This window comes from Trachurus trachurus, assembly GCF_905171665.1.
Source record: "Trachurus trachurus genome assembly, chromosome: 12".
Classification (NCBI taxonomy): domain Eukaryota; kingdom Metazoa; phylum Chordata; class Actinopteri; order Carangiformes; family Carangidae; genus Trachurus; species Trachurus trachurus.
Genome location: NC_139908.1, coordinates 26,044,805 through 26,065,438, shown reverse-complemented (window position 1 = coordinate 26,065,438; position 20,634 = coordinate 26,044,805). Strand labels below are relative to the sequence as shown.

Below are 20,634 nucleotides of genomic sequence, written 5' to 3'. Positions count from 1 at the left end.
TTGTTATTCTCTTTGAAGTAAAAGTCAGTGTGTGAAGGTGACAGACAGACAGTAGTAGTGTGGTGAAACAGCAGCAGCATGTGTTGGACACTGGCTTCCCTCCTGTAAACTCAGCTCATTATTAAACAGGTTGTATACGAGATGATGTTACAGCACCAGGATTCATCCACAACACAATACATGGAATATTCACAAACATAACTACTATCTAGATTTTTTTTTTAATTGACTCATATTCACCATTTACAATGACTTCTTTCATCGTTATACATACATACACATACACTGAAGGTATTACCCCCTGATGATGCAAACTTAAATTAAGGGCCACTTAAATATTATCCTGTGTAAAACATTACACTACGTTTGATTTGTCAGTGACACGAATCCACCTGATGTCATCACTAATGTTAGAATATTTACATGTCTAAAACAAACAGCTAAGTCCTCTGTGTGTGTGTGTTTGTGAATACTGACAAAATAAAAGTGGAAACCGTGCAAAAGGATTTCCTTTAAATAAAAAAAGTGAAAGGTAATGGTACATGTGTCTCACACATAATGTAAAAACTGTAGCACTTTTTGGTGTCTGTTAATCTGCAATGTCTGTATGAATGTGATATAATATAATAACCATTATATCACACACACAGTTCCAGATGAGTCAGCTCGTGTGTGGCGGTGTACATCGCTGTACCTCGGTAATTCATGTAAACACGTTTGGCTTCAGGTGAGACTGAAGACGGTAAGGCTCTGTGTGAAGGTCTGCAGCTGCCCTGGTCCAAACCAGCTGGCTGTTAGCATCACCTGGGTGCAGCTAATCTGCTCAGGTCAACACCTGAAGTCACAAACTTCACCTATACAGACAATTCTCTTTCTTTCAAGGGATAAATTCATATAAAGCAGAGCACCAATTTCTTCTTCAAGCTGAATCCGCCTATTGTTTCTCCGGGTTACTTGGAGGAAGCTGGGTCGAGGTGTTTGAGAGCCCCTCCCACCAGGTGGAGGCTGCCCGTGATGAGGACGTGGATCTCGGCTACGTCGCGGAGCGGGGCGGCTTTGGCTGTGACGCTGGGTTTGACTGTGAAGACCCTCTTGGTGGAGTCTGCCAGCGCCGAGTCCCGGCCCTGTGTGACCCACTGCAGGGCGCTGAGGATGCAGGGGAACACCAGCGTGTCTGAGCTCTTGTCGGGGACCAGGGACAGGCTGTCCTGGATCAGCAGCTGGGACCCGGCGTCATCGTCGTCCTCCCCGCCGTGGTGGAGGTGCCAGCTCGTCTCGTTGTCCAGGCAACGGGTCAACATGTTCTCCACCGAGACGTTGAAGTTCTGCTGGTCTGAAAGGGAAGGACAAACTTGAGTGACTCAATGACTGAGTGAGTGAGTGATAGGGCTGTCAATCTTCCCCCCAAATCAGATTCAAATTTCTAATGCTTCTTATGTTAAATATTGGAATTATATTCAAATTAAAAACATTTTTTACCTCATTATGTAGCCTACTACACCTATACCAGCTTATTACATCCCACGTCCACTAAAGGGCATTCCAACCAAATCTGTTATGTAACATTTGCTTGTTTTACCCACTCAATATAAAACTTCAAGAAGGGAAATCAAAATATTTTAAGTAGTGGTGCAACGGATCACAGTTGATCCATGATCAAGTAGTCCGCGGATTGATCGATAAAAAAAATAAGTTGTCGCACACAACAAAATTGTTTAATCAACATGTTTACTATCCTGAACGTTGCGATGCACAACGTTAATTTGGGTTGTTGTGGAAGGCACATGTTCCAATGTCAGTTTCCACCTTCGAATGTTCTCATTTTTTAAATAATTCTAATTCTGTTTGAATAACAAAGTTTATTTCTTACAGCCCTAGTGTGTGTGTGTGTGTGTCACCTGAAAACAGTCTCACCTGCGTTACAAGAGGCGATGGCTTCAGTGATGTTTGGGCAGAACACGGCAAAATCAAACTGACACGGCTGAAAAGAAACATTTAACAAAGAATTAACAAGATCTGAAATGTGTCTTCACCACCACACATTTATCATTTAACACTGAAGATGATTTTGGGATCACAATCTAACTTTTCCAAATGTTCTATATTTAGATATTTGATTGTCAGTCTGTTGTTAACCAGAGCAGGACAAGAACCACCATCAGCAGCTGCAGTGAGTCCAGACAGTTACAGTCTGGTCCACAGGATGAGAGACCTGCTGCTGAAACTCAACTTCCAAATAAAAACACCGCTCCCATAGTGTGCTGTCCAAAGCAGTGAGACTGTTTGTCATATGATAAAGAAGCACTGTGGGCGATGAGCAGACAATCATCAGAAAGACGCGTCAAAGTGGTGGGAAGATACTAATAACAACATGTAAACTATAGTATCCATATCTCTGATCCTCTGTGGGTGTACTGTACTCACCACCAGCAGTTTAAGCATGGCTGCTGAATCCCTCTCTCCCGTGGCGTTGAACAGTAACACTCTGGCCACGGAGCCGCTGCAACACAAACACGTTGTGCTCACTTGTTTTCAGTGATTGGATAATAAAAGCAAAGAGCAGCAGTAGCCTATCGCAAATTCCAACACTTTGTTCGGCCACTAGATGGAGCCAGTGGTGCAGCCTATCAGATATAAACATCCTTGTCCTCTTTACATACAGTAGTGTGACGTTCAGGAGGTGGAGCTAAGCGCCAGGCCGGCTTGTCTCATAACTAAAAGGAATTGTGCATTTGCTCCACAGGCACGACACCGTTGGTTATATTTAGTGTACACATAGTTATGGCTCCTCTGGACCTATTTATTGCATTTTTTTTTAAAATTGCTATTACTGCTTGTTTCGATTGAAAATTCCTTTGAGATACTGCTGTATTTGCCATAGTGCTACTTTAACAGCTAAATGGCTCCGTGGAGCAGCAGCACACACACACACACACACACACTCACCTTGCATTCCTCTCATGCTGCGCTGCCGTCTCTCTGAACCACTGCACACACGCCTGCATGCTGCGCATGGTGTGGGCTCCGTCCAGGAAGTAGGTGACCGCTCCGTGCTTCAGAGTCTGATTCCTCCCCGGCCACTCAGTGTCTGCCAGGCCTGAGAGCACACACACACACACAGCTTGATATTTTCTTACCACTCTACACCCACACACACACGGATGTACTGTATATGGAGGCACATGTACTCTGTCTGGATGTGGATGTAAAGGACTGTGATCAGCTGTGACTCACCTTTCACCATGATGGGACTGGGTTTGAAGGACACAGCCTGAAGTGAACCAGTGTTCTCAACAGTGTTGGAGGGAAAACTTTTATCTGTTGACAGAGAGGAGAGGTTGTGGTCACAACTCAGACAGGGAGGAATATGTGACACCTGTTGTTTGTGCAGTCAAATCTAAACACCTTGTTCACATGTTTTTATGGTTTTATCATAACTGACTTTTCGTTTTGGGCCTTTAACCATCACTGTCTTTATCATACAAGAGGTTATAATACGTCCTCTGAGCAGCTGTGTGTTCAGGACAGAGATGATGTCAGAAAGTCATTATTTAGCCAATTTTTAACTTAGCTTCAGTAGAGTCAAATACATGACATGTGCTATATGTCTTATATACAATGAACGGTCAAACTAAACAGACATTCCTGCTCAACTGTGTGAAGAAACTGCTTCTCTCATATCAAGATAATATTTTTATACACTTTTTGTTCTGTTATTTTCTTCTTCTCATTGTCATAGTTCAAATATTTAAACCTGGACGCTGGCTCTTCAGAACTGGTTATTCGACTGAGCTACCGTTTCTAAAATGATTTTTCCTGTTAATTTTTTATCTGCCATTTATTTAATAGTGTTCATCTTGCTTACTAAATATACATATCTATATCTATCTATATATATATGTTTTGGACTATTTAGCTATTGTTTTTATAGTTTATAGTAGGAGACTTCTTTCATAAATGCTGTGTCAGAGCCCCTACTTACAAGCTTTTGAAGCTTATTGGCTCACTATTATGTTTGTATACATGTATTCTATGACTCATTCTGATTTGTGTGAAATAAATCAATGAATGAAATGACATCCTGTCCGACCTGGTAGACACCTTCTCTGTAGCCAGGCGTGAGTCAGCTGGAGAGCCAGGGAGGCGTTGGAGTGCTGGTGCAGCCCTGCCAGGCCCAGACGCAAAGGTCCACAGTCTGCCTGGTAGTCCCCCAGGTCTGGACACACCCGCAGGGGACACTAGGACGACAGCAGCAGGTCAGATTGTATTACATTACAAAGGACTGAGCAGCACACCGTTGGTCTGAGCGGTCACTCACTCCTATCTCTTTGGCTCTCTCCTTGAGCACAGCCAATCCATGTTCTGGTTGTTTGGTTGTGAAGGCAGGAACCCCTGGCTGAAGAAAACACAGGCACATGATCAACAGCCAGTCAGAAAAGATCACAGCTGAATAAACAGTAGATACAGAAAATCCTGGTGGACGGCAGGTCCACCTGTATTTTGTCCCTAAAAGTCAATGTAAACCATACTGACTGGAACTAGTATTAACCAAATGGTTCACAGTGAACCGGTTCACACTGACTGGCAAACCAGACTAAACTGGAGCTGGATTGGAGCCGACCACTGCCCAGGTAAAACCAGCCTTGTTTACAGTTTGCAGGTCATGAACAAGTCTCCAGGATTTCACATCAGGCTCACACACAGTGGACTGTATGGACATGCTGGATATAAAACAATGATCCATCCTTCAAGACTTCTGTCCTGAGATCAGAGACATTGATACCTTCTTGTGCATCAAGTCTCAGAGGGAAATGTCCTTGGTTAAAGGGATAGTTCAACATTTTTGGCAAAATGGCTCATTGCCATAATCCCTATAGTCTTATGAGTAGGTTTGTTACCTTTAATTGTCAGTGCAAGATATTTTTAGAACGGCGGAGCAGAGCCATGAGCTGCTCAGAGCTACGCTACGGAGGCTAATGAGATTTCTTGGTTTCCCCTCATCAAACTCATCAAATACACAATCCAACAACTCCAAAACGCTCTGGTGGACAAGTTGTGACCTGCACATTCACCACGCTATGAGATAATAATAATGTTGAACTATCCCTTTAACCTCTGGAATGCCCTCTCAGCCTGCTGCCATTATGACCCAACCCCAGGTAAGTAGAAGAAAATAGATGGATGAACTTCGAAGTATCAAGAACAGACCATGAAAGTTTAGCTTTGACTTTGAAAACAGTAATCTGAAAAATAAACTCTCAACCCACGGTCCACTTACTTTTTGTTCAGTTTTTCTGTCTTTTTTTATATATTACTTCCAATCACAACAGCTCCCTGTTGTTAACAGCCAACACACCTTGAAGATGCCTCCTTTTTGCCAGGCGATCTTCTCGATGGTGTCTCCGAGGATCTGTGTGTGGTCGATACCCAGGGAGGAAATACCACAAACCCACGGCCGACTGTTGGGACAGAACACTGGTTTTACTACATTGATAAATGTAATAAAATACTAAACTTTATGGTGCAACTGGTGATAAAAAAAAAGCAGAACTTCAGTTTTGTCAGTGTTTGGAGTTCAACTGATGGTAGTAGAAGACTGTAAGTAATTCTCCAGTAATTTGAATGCTTCCATCATAACAACAAAGATCCGCCTTCCAACTTTAAACGCCTGTTGCTTGTTAAGATTTTAATTTTCAAGAAATTAAAGCCCAAAAATGACAATAGAAAGACAAAAACATATCTACAGTTACACCCCCTTTATTTTTGTACCGGTACTTGAAGGATGACAGTGTTTCCATCGCTGAGTGTGTGTCCAACTACAGGACACTGACTATTCTGCTTCCACTCAACATGAGCAACACAAGAGGCATGACTACACATTAGAAACGCATGAATGAGCTACACTACTGCACTGCCTGTTGTTCCTTCATTACTATGAACACAAGCTTTAGTTTATTGTGACCTAAACTCATAATCACCCTCCTGCTGCCAGAAAATACTCACTAGAACCCCATGTGAGGAATAATCTGATATTTATAATAGTCCACAGTCCAACATATTACTGTAATACAGACATAGAGAAACCTACCTTATGATATTGGTACAGTCATATGCTCCACCAATCCCAACTTCAATAACAGCTAAGTCCACCTAGACAAGGGAGAATGATGAAATCCAGAGTAGGTTAGTAATTAGACTGATAGAACTTCTGAAAGGTGAAATTAAACCTTCAGTAGTGTATAATATTGTACGTATGGACACACTGAGTCATACTGCTTTCAGTCTCATTAATCTTAAGTCCTATGTGTGTACTGTATGTATGTATGAATCATATTGTAATGTCTATCTTCAGAGACAAGCTGCAGGCGTACCTTCTCCTGAAGAAACACGTGGAAGGCCAAGATGGTGAGGAAACGGAAGTACGCTGGCATCGTCCCTCCATGGGCTTCCTGAGGAGGTCAGAGGTTAACCACATGATGACTGACATGATCACTGTGTTTCCACATAGTACAGCATAACAGTATAAAACCAATACATGAACAGATTCAGCATTTTTAAATCTCATTTCTTGTGCTATTATCTCAATACCAGTGTCTTTTCTAAATATGCCTGCAGGGGGCACCACAACTAGAGTTTCTAAATCCTAGCAGCTTTTGAAGCTACAATGTTTCTATTGCAAATACAATTTAAAAAGGTGTTGCAGACTCTAACCCTTTTGCAGGGATTACTGAAATTCAATTGGTATTTCTACTCTATACACTACTGGAAAAAGTAAATGTATTATTGTCACACATGAACCAGACCACACTGCTCTCCACATTGTTCACTGTCACAAAATTGACCTCTACAATTATGTTTGTAATTCACTAGGGATCATGAATTTGTAATGATGAATGACAATAAAACTATTTACAATTCTTAGTTTCTGAGTTTCCTTTAAGTCTCACTGACCATTCATTAGTGTATCAATGAAACTTGGAGCTATTCTGACACAGGATGTGATTGAAAATGAATGCCGAGTGACAGTAGATAAACTCCACAAGTAGTGCACATCACTTCATGTTTGAGTAACCAGCCGCTGAAAGAGATGCTTCCACTCTGAGAAAAGCATTGAGTGAATGAGGGTCTTGTGGGGATATAGATGTTAACTGATTTTGCATGGGTTAAGATATAGACTAACAGACTAGGTTAATAGGTTACAGTGAGGCTAATTTTTAATTTCTGGAACCTGGGTGTACTACACTATACATCCACTTAAAAAACTTTACCAATGGAATAATACTCAATATTTAACAATAATCTGTGATTACAATACAGTTGCCATTGCTAAAGTGTGAGGCCAACACTAGTGCATGAATGCTACCAGCTCACTCAGCTAACAAACCAAAACAAATTCTTTTATTATCTCAGGTTATTTATTGCACTGTGTATGTGTGTGTGTTTTACCACTTGTCATATGTGTGTTTTTAAGGTGCTAAGTATTTTTCTATTCTATTCTACTCTTTTCTTCAATGACAACAAGGCTATACCTGTTCAAAGTTGGAATCCTAACGACTATTTCAGTTTCTATAAGCACTTTGAATGAAGCAGCACATTTGTGAACTTGTGTTACATTTTGTGTTGTATTTCTCTCAGCAGTTGATGAGGCCACTTCGAGGTAAAACACAGTGAATTGTGTTTTTATCTTCCCAGTGGATACAAACATGAATTCAAAAATGTTTTACACAACACACAGTTTTGATTTTTTTTTTTTTTTAATGTATATTTTCTGAATTTTTACCCAGGAAAAATGTTGTACATTTTTTAAACTTCATTCACTGGGCTAAAATCACAACCTAAGCACTTACTCTCCCCTTGAAAACACTAAACATTAGGTGAACTAATGTGCTAACTAAACCATTTATTTCAGTGGTTATGGTATTTATGTAAAGACTGACCATTGGTCTGCCCAAACTATTCAAAGAGCAGTCACACTAACACAATGAATAACAGTAATGCAACCAATCTGGTCTGTCACATGAGGGTCACGCTCATCCTGACATCGAGGGTCTCATTTTGCAATGGACTCAATTACAACCTGTGACACTGATAATATACAGCTGAGACTGAAGCTCTGCTCACGCTGAGATAAAGTAACAAGAACATTCACAATGAGGTAAAATACCTGAGAAATCACTGCTGTTAGTTTTATTGATTTAAGTTCACTCCACTGCCACATCCAATCCACTGAGGTGAATGAGTAGCCAGAATTAGTTCACAGATAGTCCAGTGTCAGTGCTTAGATTTAAACTGATAAAGGCACAACATTTCTACATGATCAACTCAAACTATCTTTTATGCATGACTGAGATATAGAAGATTTTTGGACCTACAGCCATCAGGCTTTTTAACTCTTCTGCAAATAGTAGATGAGCTGCCAGAAAAATTAATTTCCTCTTGGGGATTAATAAAGTAATTCATATTCATAATCGGTGACCTACCTTTGTTTCATCCAGCCGTCCATAAACCTGCCAGAAGTATTTAGTGAAGAGCTCCTTCCCAATGGGCTGCCCGTTGATTCTGATCCTCTCCCTGACTTGTACCAAATGTGGGGAACTGCAACCAAGGAAGGTAATTACCACACTGAAGTGCACAAATAAAAAACATATAAAAAGCCCAACCTCGTCACCTTCCCCATTTAACTGCTTCATTCATACATTTACTTTCAGGTCCGAGGGATAGACTTGAATCAAGGCAATACATATGTCAAAATGGAGTATTACAAGACTGAAGAACATAGCTGGGAGCTGGCATCGGAAGTTTGGCTTCAGTAACATTAGCTAATTAGGAGTTATGAGTGTTTATGTACATTTAATCTTGATAATACCTAATCAAAATTGGTCAGAAGAAGGAGAAGGAGAATGAGAAGACGAAGGAGAAGATGTAGACGAAGAAGAAGGAACAAGAACAAGAAGAAAATACAAAAACATGTTCTATGTCATTAACTTTAACAGTTACCAAGACATGCATCACTTCCTGTTTCACTCACTCTACCTCTTACCTGTAAAATCCTGTGCGGAACCCATAACTTCTCAAAATCTGCTCAGCAAACGCACATGTTGACCCCTGAAAGACAAACAGACACGTTCAACAGTTCAAACAGTGACATTCTCCTTCAGTGAATGAAAGAAAACATGTTTGCACAGGCCTCTGTCAGAGCTTACATAAGAGGAGCTCACAACTTAATATGAAAATGGAGCCATCAATCATTAAAATGTGAACACAACACAAAATACAGCACAGAGCTGGGACCTGACAGCACCTATAAACCAAACTCTTCAGTTTTTAAAGGGATAGTTCAACATTTTTGGCAAATTGGCCCATTGCCATAATCCCTATAGTCTTAGGAGTAGGTTCGTAACCTTTAATTGTCGGTGCAAGCTATTTTTAGAACGGCGGAGAAGAGCCACGAGCTGCTCAGAGGTACGCTACGGAGGCTCATGGAATTTCTTGGTTTCCCTCATTAAACTCATCAAATACACAATCCAACAACTCCAAAACGCTCTGGTGGAAAAGTTGTGACCTGCACATTCACCACGCTATGAGATAATAACGGAACATTACGAGACAGAGTTGTTTTCCAGGTAAATTCATGCAAAACAGCTGACGCACGGGGGCAGTTTTTCGGCAAGCAGTCTCTGCATTTGCCTCAAAAACAACTCCGTCTTGAAATGTTCTGTTATTATCTCATAGCGTGGTGAATGTGCAGGTCACAACTTGTCCACCAGAGCGTTATGGAGTTGTTGGATTGTGTATTTGATGAGTTTGATGAGGGAAACCAAGAAATCCCATTAGCCTCTGTAGCGTAGCTCTGAGCAGCTCGCGGCTCTGCTCCGCCGTTCTAAAAATAGCTTGCACCGACAATTTAAGGTAACGAACCTACTCATAAAACTATAGGGATTATGGCAATGGGCCAATTTGCCAAAATGTTGAACTATCCCTTTAATATGTATGCGTCTGCATGAGTTAAATATTACTGACTAAGCCCCGGAATATAAAGTGCAACACACACAAGCAGCTTGAATGTCTAAGCAGCTCACCTTGCCCTTTGTCCCCGTCACATGAATAATATTGAGATGGTTTAATTCCTCCACCTTTGAAACACAACACACACACACACACATATCAGATAAGACGTCTATCACATCAGATAATGACACTTTGTGATTCTTGCAGTGGTCGCTGTTGCGTGACAGGCCTGCTGACTGTGTGACTCACTGTGAGACCGGCTCGCTCCAGGAAGCCTCTCATGGCCTGGAGCTGCTGCTGAGGGTGGCTCCGCTCCCGTCGGACCTGCTCCAGAGCGCTGGCATTGGTCTGGAGCGTGTTCAGAGTGCAAACAGCATCCTGCAGCAGAGGCACAGAGTCACATGTTCAGAACCACGGCACGGCTGGAAACCACCACAGAAGTTTGGATTTGTTTCATTTTATATTACATATCCAATGAGGGAAACAAGTTTAGGACCCAAAGTGTCATTATTGGCTGTCGATCGATCACTTGTGTTGAAGTCCAGGTCTTATCCATCAGTTGATAAGATGGCTGGTCAGCTATTATCAAATCTCAGAAGGTAAAAAGGAAAACTTTAACCTGGATCTGAAAATGTTTTTTCACTATTTAGCTTCTCAACAGAGAGTTCATACGTTCTCAATGAACTACAATAACAACCTCACATGTGCCTCTACCAACCATTCAGGCTGCACATTAAATCCAGGCCTGTTCCAACTGGTTGTAAAGCATGTAGCCTACTAGAGACTTGTGGTGTTGAATAAGTGTTTAACGACTTGCTATGAGCACAATGAAGTTGACTTTTGAACTTTTGGATATAAATGATAGACAGCAAATAAGATATTTGTATGAAACAGTGACCTTTAACCACCACATTCTTATCAGTTCAGCTTTGACTCCAACTGAACATTTGTACCACATTTTTAAAGATTCTCTCATAGAGTTCCTGAGGCACTGAGTAATACTGGCTGTGTCGGATCGACTTTTTAAAAAACTTAATAGACAAATTAGAATCATTATGTTTTAGATCCACTCATGTTACTTACAATTATGGCTTAGTATTGACCAGGTGTTTAACTTTTTTTTATTTGAACCAGCCTCTTGGTATCCAAAAAACTATTAAAAACAAAACACAACACACATTAACATTGGATGACATGTTCTTTTATTATGGTGTCATAGTTGGGCTTGATTTGTCGTCTGTATACAGAAGTACCTTCAATCACTGGCGGGAGCATCACATGGATAAACATGCTACTGAAAATACTGATAAATGCACTTTCCTTCTGTATAAACAACAAACGTTACAACAAAATATATTCAATTTGTATAACGCCAGTATTCAGACACTTAAAATTTAGCTCAGGTTTCCTCCATCTCTCTGGTTCATCTTTGAGATGTTTCTCCACCTCGACTGGGTCCAGCTGTGGTGAACTCAGCTGACATGATGTGGACAGACCATAGACTGTATAGGGACAGACTAGGGCTGGGACGATATGCTTTTCTCCCGATTCGATTCTTCTACGATTTTTTGGATGGCGATTTGATTTAAATTGCGATTCTACGATATTGCCGATTCTCTCGATTTTTAGTCTGCAATTTTAACATTTATCTGCACACAAATACTGTAGGAGCCTATAAATTAACATACTCCATTATAAAGTGAACTTTATACCCTTATAACCCTTTTCAAAACCTGTACTCTCTCTGTATGAATGAATGAATATTTTATTTTCGTGTCATGCCACCACTGTGGCCCATCCCATATGGGATTACAAGACACAATAACAAATACAAAAAAACAAAAACTAGACAGTCCTTCCTGTTGGTGTTACTTGCCACACAGGTGTGACATAAATAAACAATTTCAGATTACTTTCAGTACTCAACAATATATCGCTCTTCGTCTCATTGCCCAAGCCTCTTCAAGAAACAAAGAAAATGCAAAAATATTCAAATAAAAAAGAAGTTTTAGCTTCTCAGCATCGTCCAACCACACAAATTCATTATTTGGATCTACTTTACTAAATAATTTTTGTCTTATAGAGTCATAGAAAGGACAGTAGAACACAAAATGCATTTCATTCTCCACCTCTCGGATGTCACATAAGTTACAAATTCTATCATCTTCTGCTGTGCCAACATATCTGCCTGTCTCGATATGAAGACCAAGAATACCAGCTCTCAATTGAGCACACAGGGATCTTTTCTTTTTAGACAAATTATACAAAACATAGTTTTCTGGGCCAAATACCTGTTTTATTTCACAGTAAGTACGCAGCTTTGGTTTACCCCAGATATCTAATGTAAAAAAGGCAAACAAATGCACATTGCACAATATTTTAAAAAAATTCAAAAAAAATAAATAAATCGATTTTTGAAAAAAAAATCGATTTAAAAATCGTCATAAAAGATATCGCGATATTTATGTGAATCGATTTTTTCTCCCACCCCTAGCACAGACACACATCTGTCTATAGAAGGTCGCTATCATTCGTTGTCTTCTCCCACTATTTTATTATCATTTCTTAATACTGAGATATTGATGTAATGTCTTCATATTCTTCTGAATTGCTTGATTAAATTATTATCACTATCAACTTCACTCAGTGTAATTACAAAAATATTTAATTATTACAAAGGTCCAGGTAGGGGCATCACCCTCTGGAGCCTCTGCATGAGTCACTGAGGTCAGAAGAGGATGAGCTGCTGCTAATGAAAAGACATGATGAAAGGCCAGTCAAGATGAAAACATAGAAGGTATACAACAACTTTTAGAAAGAGACGACTTCAGTGTCCATCCAGCTCCAGAGAGTGAGCTGTGACGGTCAGTCAGCCCGTACCAGTCTGCATCTCAACTGAAAATAAACAAAGACAACAAGATCATTCAGCTGCTGTATCGAAGTGCACAGTGTCTCTGAACTACTTCTGCATTACCTCACTACACAGCTACAGCTGTTCTGATTGGCTGGGTTGGTGTAAATGTTGGATTTACATTCGATCATGTATAAAATCGTCTTTAAATATAGTTAGATCAGCATCCAAGTTACAAATACGAACGGACAATATATTTCAACGGACACACAAATCATTATTGTTCTAACCTATAATACAAATCATTCACAGTGTAGGCTGGAAATGGGCCTGAACCCCTTGGCTAAGGGCAACAGAATAATTGGAGTCAGGAGTTAATCAGTGTTAATCAGATTAAGTGTGGGTTAGATTTGTAAAAATAAAAATCAAGAGTTGTAGATTTGCATGATTTCACTTGATTTCCAGGATAATGTCAGAATAGACAATGACCCTAGACATTAAAACACATTCACCTTCCTGTCAAAGCCCAGACCTGAATGTAGCAGTGGTGTTGCGACTGAGCTGAAAAGAAAAATGCAAACCGGAGAATATTTCTGGTCTGAAGCCAAATTCTGCACCAAACTGAGCAGTTTTGTTCAGCAGCTACTGGAAGAGCTGCTTTCAGGCTGTTGGAGCTATTAAATACATTTGAGACTGTTAGATCACATTTAATAACAGGTTGGTGCAGAACACCAGGTGACTCGGAGGGCTACTTGTAAAGCTGTAGATCTATACACAGGAGCTGTGCTTAAGGTCTTCGCTCCTCCTGTCAACATCAGCCACACACTGTTAATCACACTCAATCTGATTCCATGGCGCTTCTATCAAGTAGAACTGATGTGTTACATAAACACCACAAGAGTTCAGAATACACCACGCCATAAAGCCAACACAGCCCTGTCTGTTCACTGTGTGCATGATATTCATAGTTAATGATACACCAATTTATAATAACAGCCGAGACACAGCTATGTCTACAGCCACTATAGCTGTCTTTACACTTCGGGTCTTGATGCTAAACTCCGATTTGTCGCCTTTATCCGATTTTTCTTGACTGTCTGTTTACATGTTCTATTAGAAGTGACTCATATCTGATATCTGCATTCACACCTGTGTGAAAGATGCTGTTTGGCCCCCAGCGTGGAAGAGAAGTCGGTGAACCGGGCCAAACAACATGGAAATATTTCAAAGGCTCAAAAACAGGAAACTTCTGTATTCAACCACTCGCAGCGATGTCCAACACGTCCTGCATCCTACAGTGTATGAGTCTCTCAACGCAGGACATTACGTCTCTTAACACAACTCACATGGATTGGATGTTTTCCAAAAAAAAAAGAAAAAGCCAAATGATCTTAGAGTGGCTCTTAACTGTCTAGCTAACAACACAATGTATCACTCACATATCTATGCAGCCGCTCCCACATTCACAGGAACGTTGTCAGACTCATGACCGCTGCCAAAAGTACAAAATAACAATTTGTCCAACATGTTTGGCTAGTGACATCAATATTAGCTCTTTGTCCTGAAGTCTTTTCTCACCTCTGTAAACTGAGAGTTAACCGATATTCAAATTTTGCCAAAAGCTAAAGGAGCTGTCTGTAATTTTGATAACTTGCTACATAGCTAATGTTAGCGTTAATTAATTAATCATACCAGCAGTTACTTACCAGCAAACACAAGAGTTCAGCAACTTATGTCAATGTTATCCTGTGGCAGATAAACAAACTCCATGAACATTTTATGACTGAAGCCTGGGAGTTTCAGCATACAGTTTGTCTGGCCTCTGGCTCCCTTGAGGTCAGTGACCTCAGCCCTGCATTCTTCCAGTGATGTTATCTTGTGACGAAACTGCAGGACTAACTAACTTGTTGCTGATTTTGTGTAGAGCACCAGCAAACACCACATTAACAGGCGTTCAGGTAGCTATAGCTGCATAAGGCTGTATCCCAATTGAACTGCTACATCCTTTGAGGGCCTGTGAAAACAACCTTGTCTGAAACTCTTGACAAAGACTGGCAAGTCAATAGCAGCAAATGCTAATATTTGCTGTATGGCAATAGAAAAACATAAAAACAGCTCTATTAAAGCAGAAGTAAGCGATATTTTTGTGTTAATATAAGTCTTAAATAGTTATATCATCCGACGGCAATCACTTACATAGAGTGTTTGGTCTGAAACACGGGTCTGTCAGTCAGTCCCTCTGCTCTGCTCTGAGCCGAAGAGAAAGCTTTCCTTGTATCCTACAATTTTTATCCAATGAGGAGAGAGAACGGCATGAAGGGCTGTGTGTGCAGCCAAGGGATGCGCGTGAATGTGGTGACGTAGGGACGAGGACCAATAGATCCATGACGAGGGCGGGGGCTGCTAACTCCATCGGCTGACAAGAAGTTATGGTGCGTTCAAGGCAACCCGTAACTCGTGTTTTTCCGACCTGTGAACTCGTACCAGTTCGATCTGGTACGAGTTCACGGGTCGGAAGTTACGAGTGGCCGTTACAGTGCACTTTCACAGGTAAAACAGGTCGGAAAAACACGAGTTACGGGTTGCCTGGAACACTACAAAGTCGTAAGTCGTGACTTGAAGCTGTAACTTACGGTTTTCAAAAGCCTACCTGGAACGCAGCATTAGCCCAAACGACCGGATCGCTTACTTCTGCTTTAACTTACTGTAAGATCTGCTGCTGTTGTGTTTATGCTGTACTAATCAGCACAACACATTAGCTTATCTAATTGCTAGCTTTGTATTATCAAAACAAAACAAACCAAAACAAAATCAAATATGATCAGTGAACACAGACATGGCATCATCCTTACTCTTAAAGATACCAGACACCAACATTTTCACTTCAAATATTTGGATGAACTTGGCAAGATCATTATTATAGCGTTAGCTTCACTTTCATTAACTAACTGTAACACATGCTACATAGCTAGCTCTTATAAACTATGAAAAGCAAACCACTTGTTAAGATGCAACTATAAAGTTGATAATGTAAAAAGACATGCAAATACAAACTTTGAATATTTACCTTGCAATGTAATTCCACCATGTTTGAAGCCAAACTGTTGGGTTTCCATTGACCAGACAGACTTGTATTGATTTGTATTGGCAGCTTGTTCCACTCACTTGGGCATAATGAACTATAAATGTATAAAGTGATATATAAATAGTATCACAGTCTTATCATGGGGGGAGGGAGGGGATTGGGAGGTCATTTGAGTTTACTGTTTAAGTACCAGAGTACTACTGTACGACTTGTTGCTCATTTCAAAGGTTATGCAACCACTGAAGTGAGTTTATATACATTAGTCAACTGCAGTCAATTATTACACTGACTTTAAAGGTGTACAGAAAAGAAAATTGAATTTGAGCCCACTTTGGGTCATAAAATTAATGTGATAACTCATCTTTCAGACGTTGTAGGCCAAACTTTGTGCAAAATTCTATTTTTGAGTAAATCCGGGATGAAAGTGTGTATTTTTTTTTTCGCATTGGATAATGCAGGCGCACGGATTATACGTCAGCCTGTACATGATTCACCAGCCACTGATATTGGATCCGTCATCCGTCATTCAAACGTCTGAGACACGCACACACACACGGAGCTCGGGCTCGCCCCAAGCTTTGAATATCCCGCCCGCTCGATAACGACCAATCAAATTCGTTTTCCTCACTCGGGTAAACTCGTGTTGCAGCTCGTGACAACTCGGCGCGACAAACAGGACAAACGGCCATTTCTGTACACCTTTGGTGTACTCCTTTGGTGTACAGAAATGGCCGTTTGTCCTGTTTGTCGCGCCGAGTTGTCACGAGCTGCAACACGAGTTTACCCGAGTGAGGAAAACGAATTTGATTGGTCGTTATCGAGCGGGCGGGATATTCAAAGCTTGGGGCGAGCCCGAGCTCCGTGTGTGTGTGCGTGTCTCAGACGTTTGAATGACGGATGACGGATCCAATATCAGTGGCTGGTGAATCGTGTACAGGCTGACGTATAATCCGTGCGCCTGCATTATCCAATGCGAAAAAAAAAATACACACTTTCATCCCGGATTTACTCAAAAATAGAATTTTGCACAAAGTTTGGCCTGCAACGTCTGAAAGATGAGTTATCACATTAATTTTATGACCCAAAGTGGGCTCAAATTCAATTTTCTTTTCTGTACACCTTTAAGAATAGGTTGTTGTTGACATTTCAAGCTGCAGCCATTGTGGGTGCAGCACAGGCTGGTCAGTGTCCAAGTTTAAGAGTCTGGCTTTGTAATGTCTCTATGCACAAATAATAATAAAAAGGCAATGATAAACGTAATGCATGGTGCATTATTTAATTTGATATAGTTTTCACTTTGCACAGTGAAATACATAGCCTACAGTAGAAGGAGGTGGCAGCACCTGACATGGCTTACCTGAACTATTATGTTTCATAAATGAACATTTGGGGAACATTAGTTAAAGACTGCAAAACTATAATTGCACGAACCATTAGGGAACATACCACAGAGATGAGCCTGTTCGCCCAGAGTAGTGTTGACAGTTTCATCTTCAGGTTCATTGAAGTTAGGTTTAATTAGTGTCTTCTGACCGGCTGTCTTGACATCTCCCTAAACACAACACACCTCTACTGTCTGTTGTACTGGTTTCAGTTGTATTCAGGAAAAAAACGACATGTCCAAGTTTACAAGAGCGAGTCAAACTCTCAAATATGGCACCAAAGCAGAGGTTTAGAGCACGTGTTAGCTCACTAAACTGAACTGACGTCCACTCGGTCCAGTCAGTGTGGCAATAAGAGATAGTACAGCTCACATGTGCTGGGAGCTGTGTCCACGCTGTGTAACTTTTCATAGCGCTGGCACACAGCGTCCAGGCAGCAGCTACGGTGACAGGTTACCGTCGCCCGGCTCGGCTGACATCAGCAGCTAAAGTTAATGTCAGCTGCTATCACCGTGTTTCCATCCTGAATCACCGCGGCGCCGCGTCAACTCATGCAACTCATGCCTCTAATAAACTTCTATCACGCTGCTAGTGGCTCGCTGAGTCGCTAGCTCGTTAGCAGCCGGGGCTGAGGAGGCTGTGACACCGCTTACCTGGTACTCCATGCCCGGTATCTGAGGCGCCGTCTTGGTGCTGTAGAGTCTGAATGAAATGCCCGCCAACTTACACAGCCGGTCCCGCTGTCGGAGCCGCGCGGCAAACACGGAACCGGACTGCAGCAGGCGTAACATGCACACCATCATGAGGCGCCGAGCTGTCACAGGAAGCGGCGACCAAATATGGGACGCCTCTTTCACTGACGTAATGACGTAAGGACCCACCCCCCTCTTGGTTTAAACCGCTATTTTTTTATAATGTGAAAGAAAGTTTCGAATTAAAATAAAAAACCTATTGTCGCTATTATTCACCATAACATAGGCCTAACATAATATACACATGTTATTAGTATGATTTCACTGTATCACACTGTATATGGCTCTATAGTATCATGATCACAAGCATTATTTTATACACTTTTATATTATTCAATTTTTCATTTAACGTGTATAATAGCCTACTAATAATCACAACAACAACTAGCCTATAATAATAATACAACTTGGATTTCAATTAAAACAAACTTTTTTGAATGATCACTAAAGAATGTGGACCAACAAAGTAAATTTCCCAAATTTAATCCTGATATTAAAATTATCATAGCCTACGGTAATAGTATTGTTAAATATAGCCTAATATTATCCCTAACACGCGACAAATTAAACTCAAAGCAACACAAAGAAGAGAGGAAGCAGACGGTGGTCATGAAGTTTTGGACCTTATCAGTCTCTGATCAGACTCGTCATCGCCTTGAGGCAACGGCAGAAAGGTAGACAGCGACACCTGCTGGTCTGAAGTCAGTGTCGCAGTATTTTACTGTTATAAAATGAGACCAAGCTGCACTATGATCAGAGACAGACAGACCCACACCGGACCGGTCGGCCATGACTGGATATGACCGCACGGGGACGTCCGAACCCGGTTTGGAGGGGATGGGAGATCTCTGATTGGCTTACTGCGCGTTACCCCCAAAGCACACCCTGATTACTTAATACTGCGACTGCTGCACCGTCAAACTAAGATCCTTCACTGCATTTAAGATTAAGTAGCCTGTAAGATTTACAAAACTATGGAATCCCCACAGAGTTCCTCTCACTGGTGGCATTTCTATGGACAAACCCTTGTAATAGGCTACTGACACATGGCTGCTTTATCTGTGGGTTAATTTCTACTGTGTCATTTGCTAAATAGAAATTATTTGACCATATGGTGATAGTCACAGGAAAACAACTGCTGTTCCCTACAGTTTCTAAAGAAATGTATTATGGGTGATTCATAATAGGGGGGGGGGGGGGGGGGGGGGTAAACTGTTGCATCATATTTAGTTCAGCAGTGATTTCTGTAACTCAGAGAAGAAACACTTTTCATTAGTTTTTCCTCTGTTCATTTCAACTATTTTAGTTAAAGGGAAAATGGAAGTTAGTGTTTAAGTTGATATATCTGCTGTAACATTAGCTCAAGCATTATGGGACCTTTAAGAAGATGTGAATGGTGTAGGCTACAGAACAAAAGAGCAAAGAACAGCTTCAGTATTATGCATAATTTAACATGAAATTAACCTTTTGAAATCATGAACAGTAAATGGGCTCTGGATTCCAATGTCCTGTGGAAAAAATGCATTTGTCTCTGTGTTACTGCAATATTACTAAACTGAATGAGGCTACACCTCTATAAATAGTAAATAGTTCAGCAATATTAAAAAAAAAGGAGAAAAAAAGTGCTTAATTTTAAAATTAATTAATTAAAATTAATTTTTTAAGTGACCATTTGAACTTGGGAGTGTATAACAGTAAAACAGTGTTAAGGTGTCATTAGTGACTGTATTTGCACTTGGGTGCATGTGTATTTGGCTGTACTGACCAATCCTGAGTGTAATTATGTTATTTATTCATAACATGAATGAACAAATGAGACAAATCTGTTGTATTCACTTGGATCATGTTGTTTACAGTAATATCTATGCAGATAAAGTTTTTGTCGTCCTTGTTGTTTGTTTCTGCTTATACCTAAAGTTGTCAACATTATTGGAGGTTCTGGGCTGCTGAACACAGGAACTGACAAATATTTAATAGAAAAAAACACCACAAAATGTGGCAACATACCGCACACTTAGACTGTGATCTATGATTTATCATAGATTCTCCTTATACAGTCTAGTGTGCGTTATGTTGCCACATTTTGTGGGGTGATTGTTTACACCGCACTACCAGCACTTGACTGTTCACTGCCAAATTTTTGACAAATATTTAAGTTGAGTGAACTTAAATGTTTCTTGTTCTTTAATAAAATGCATATTGAATATCAATATTTCATTGAAAGTGATGCAATCAAACATGTTGTTGACATCACACGTATATCAGAGCCACATTGTCCTAACTAAGGACAGTTTTACATTTATCCTGTATGTAGGACTTTTATTTTTCTATGGAGAGACAATTTGTGTCCTGATCTGGTAGCTAAGACAGGCTGAGTTGCAAAGAAGTCCAGTATGTGAAATCATACTAACTCACACTGAAGAAGTGAAAACTAATTCCATGTTTCCTGTAGGCTCTCCTGTTTCCTCTCACAGTTCAAACATGGAGGGTAAGTCCTGTCAAGTCAACTTTATTTCTAAGGTACATTTGAAAACAGCTGTTCAAATGACAATTAAA

At 40.6% G+C, this 20,634-nt stretch overlaps 1 protein-coding gene across 4 annotated transcripts; it reads right to left on the bottom strand.

Moving 5' to 3' along the window:
- Positions 1-179: 179 nt before the first annotated feature.
- Positions 180-18,215, bottom strand: fpgs (folylpolyglutamate synthase). 4 transcript variants are annotated; one of them, XM_083983773.1, is made up of 15 exons: positions 17,391-17,936; positions 10,258-10,386; positions 10,080-10,133; positions 9,041-9,105; positions 8,481-8,595; positions 6,372-6,449; positions 6,089-6,150; positions 5,357-5,459; positions 4,319-4,396; positions 4,091-4,238; positions 3,235-3,318; positions 2,947-3,097; positions 2,425-2,500; positions 1,915-1,981; positions 180-1,333 (listed from the first exon to the last, which is right to left on the bottom strand). In XM_083983773.1, exons 1-15 carry the CDS (start codon positions 17,445-17,447, stop codon positions 951-953), a joined length of 1,650 nt encoding a protein of 549 aa, XP_083839899.1. In that variant the 5' UTR covers positions 17,448-17,936; the 3' UTR covers positions 180-950. The 4 variants fall into 4 exon arrangements, with proteins under 4 accessions (XP_083839899.1, XP_083839898.1, XP_083839900.1 ...); XM_083983772.1 differs by lacking the exon at positions 17,391-17,936 and adding an exon at positions 17,980-18,215 and having other exon boundaries at positions 183-1,333; XM_083983774.1 differs by lacking the exon at positions 17,391-17,936 and adding an exon at positions 10,727-10,748 and having other exon boundaries at positions 184-1,333.
- Between the last annotated feature and the right edge of the window lie 2,419 nt (positions 18,216-20,634).

What these genes read in the sequence shown, in the direction of transcription:
- fpgs (XM_083983772.1), bottom strand. Translation starts at nt 18,129, where the DNA reads ATGATGGTGTGCATGTTACGCCTGCTGCAGTCCGGTTCCGTGTTTGCC. An exon ending in TTCCGCACAGGATTTTACAG is followed by an intron (nt 8,596 to 9,040) that starts GTAAGAGGTAGA and finishes CCTTGGTTGCAG; the next exon opens with TTCCCCACATTTGGTACAAG. An exon ending in AAAAAGGAGGCATCTTCAAG is followed by an intron (nt 4,397 to 5,356) that starts GTGTGTTGGCTG and finishes TGTTTTCTTCAG; the next exon opens with CCAGGGGTTCCTGCCTTCAC.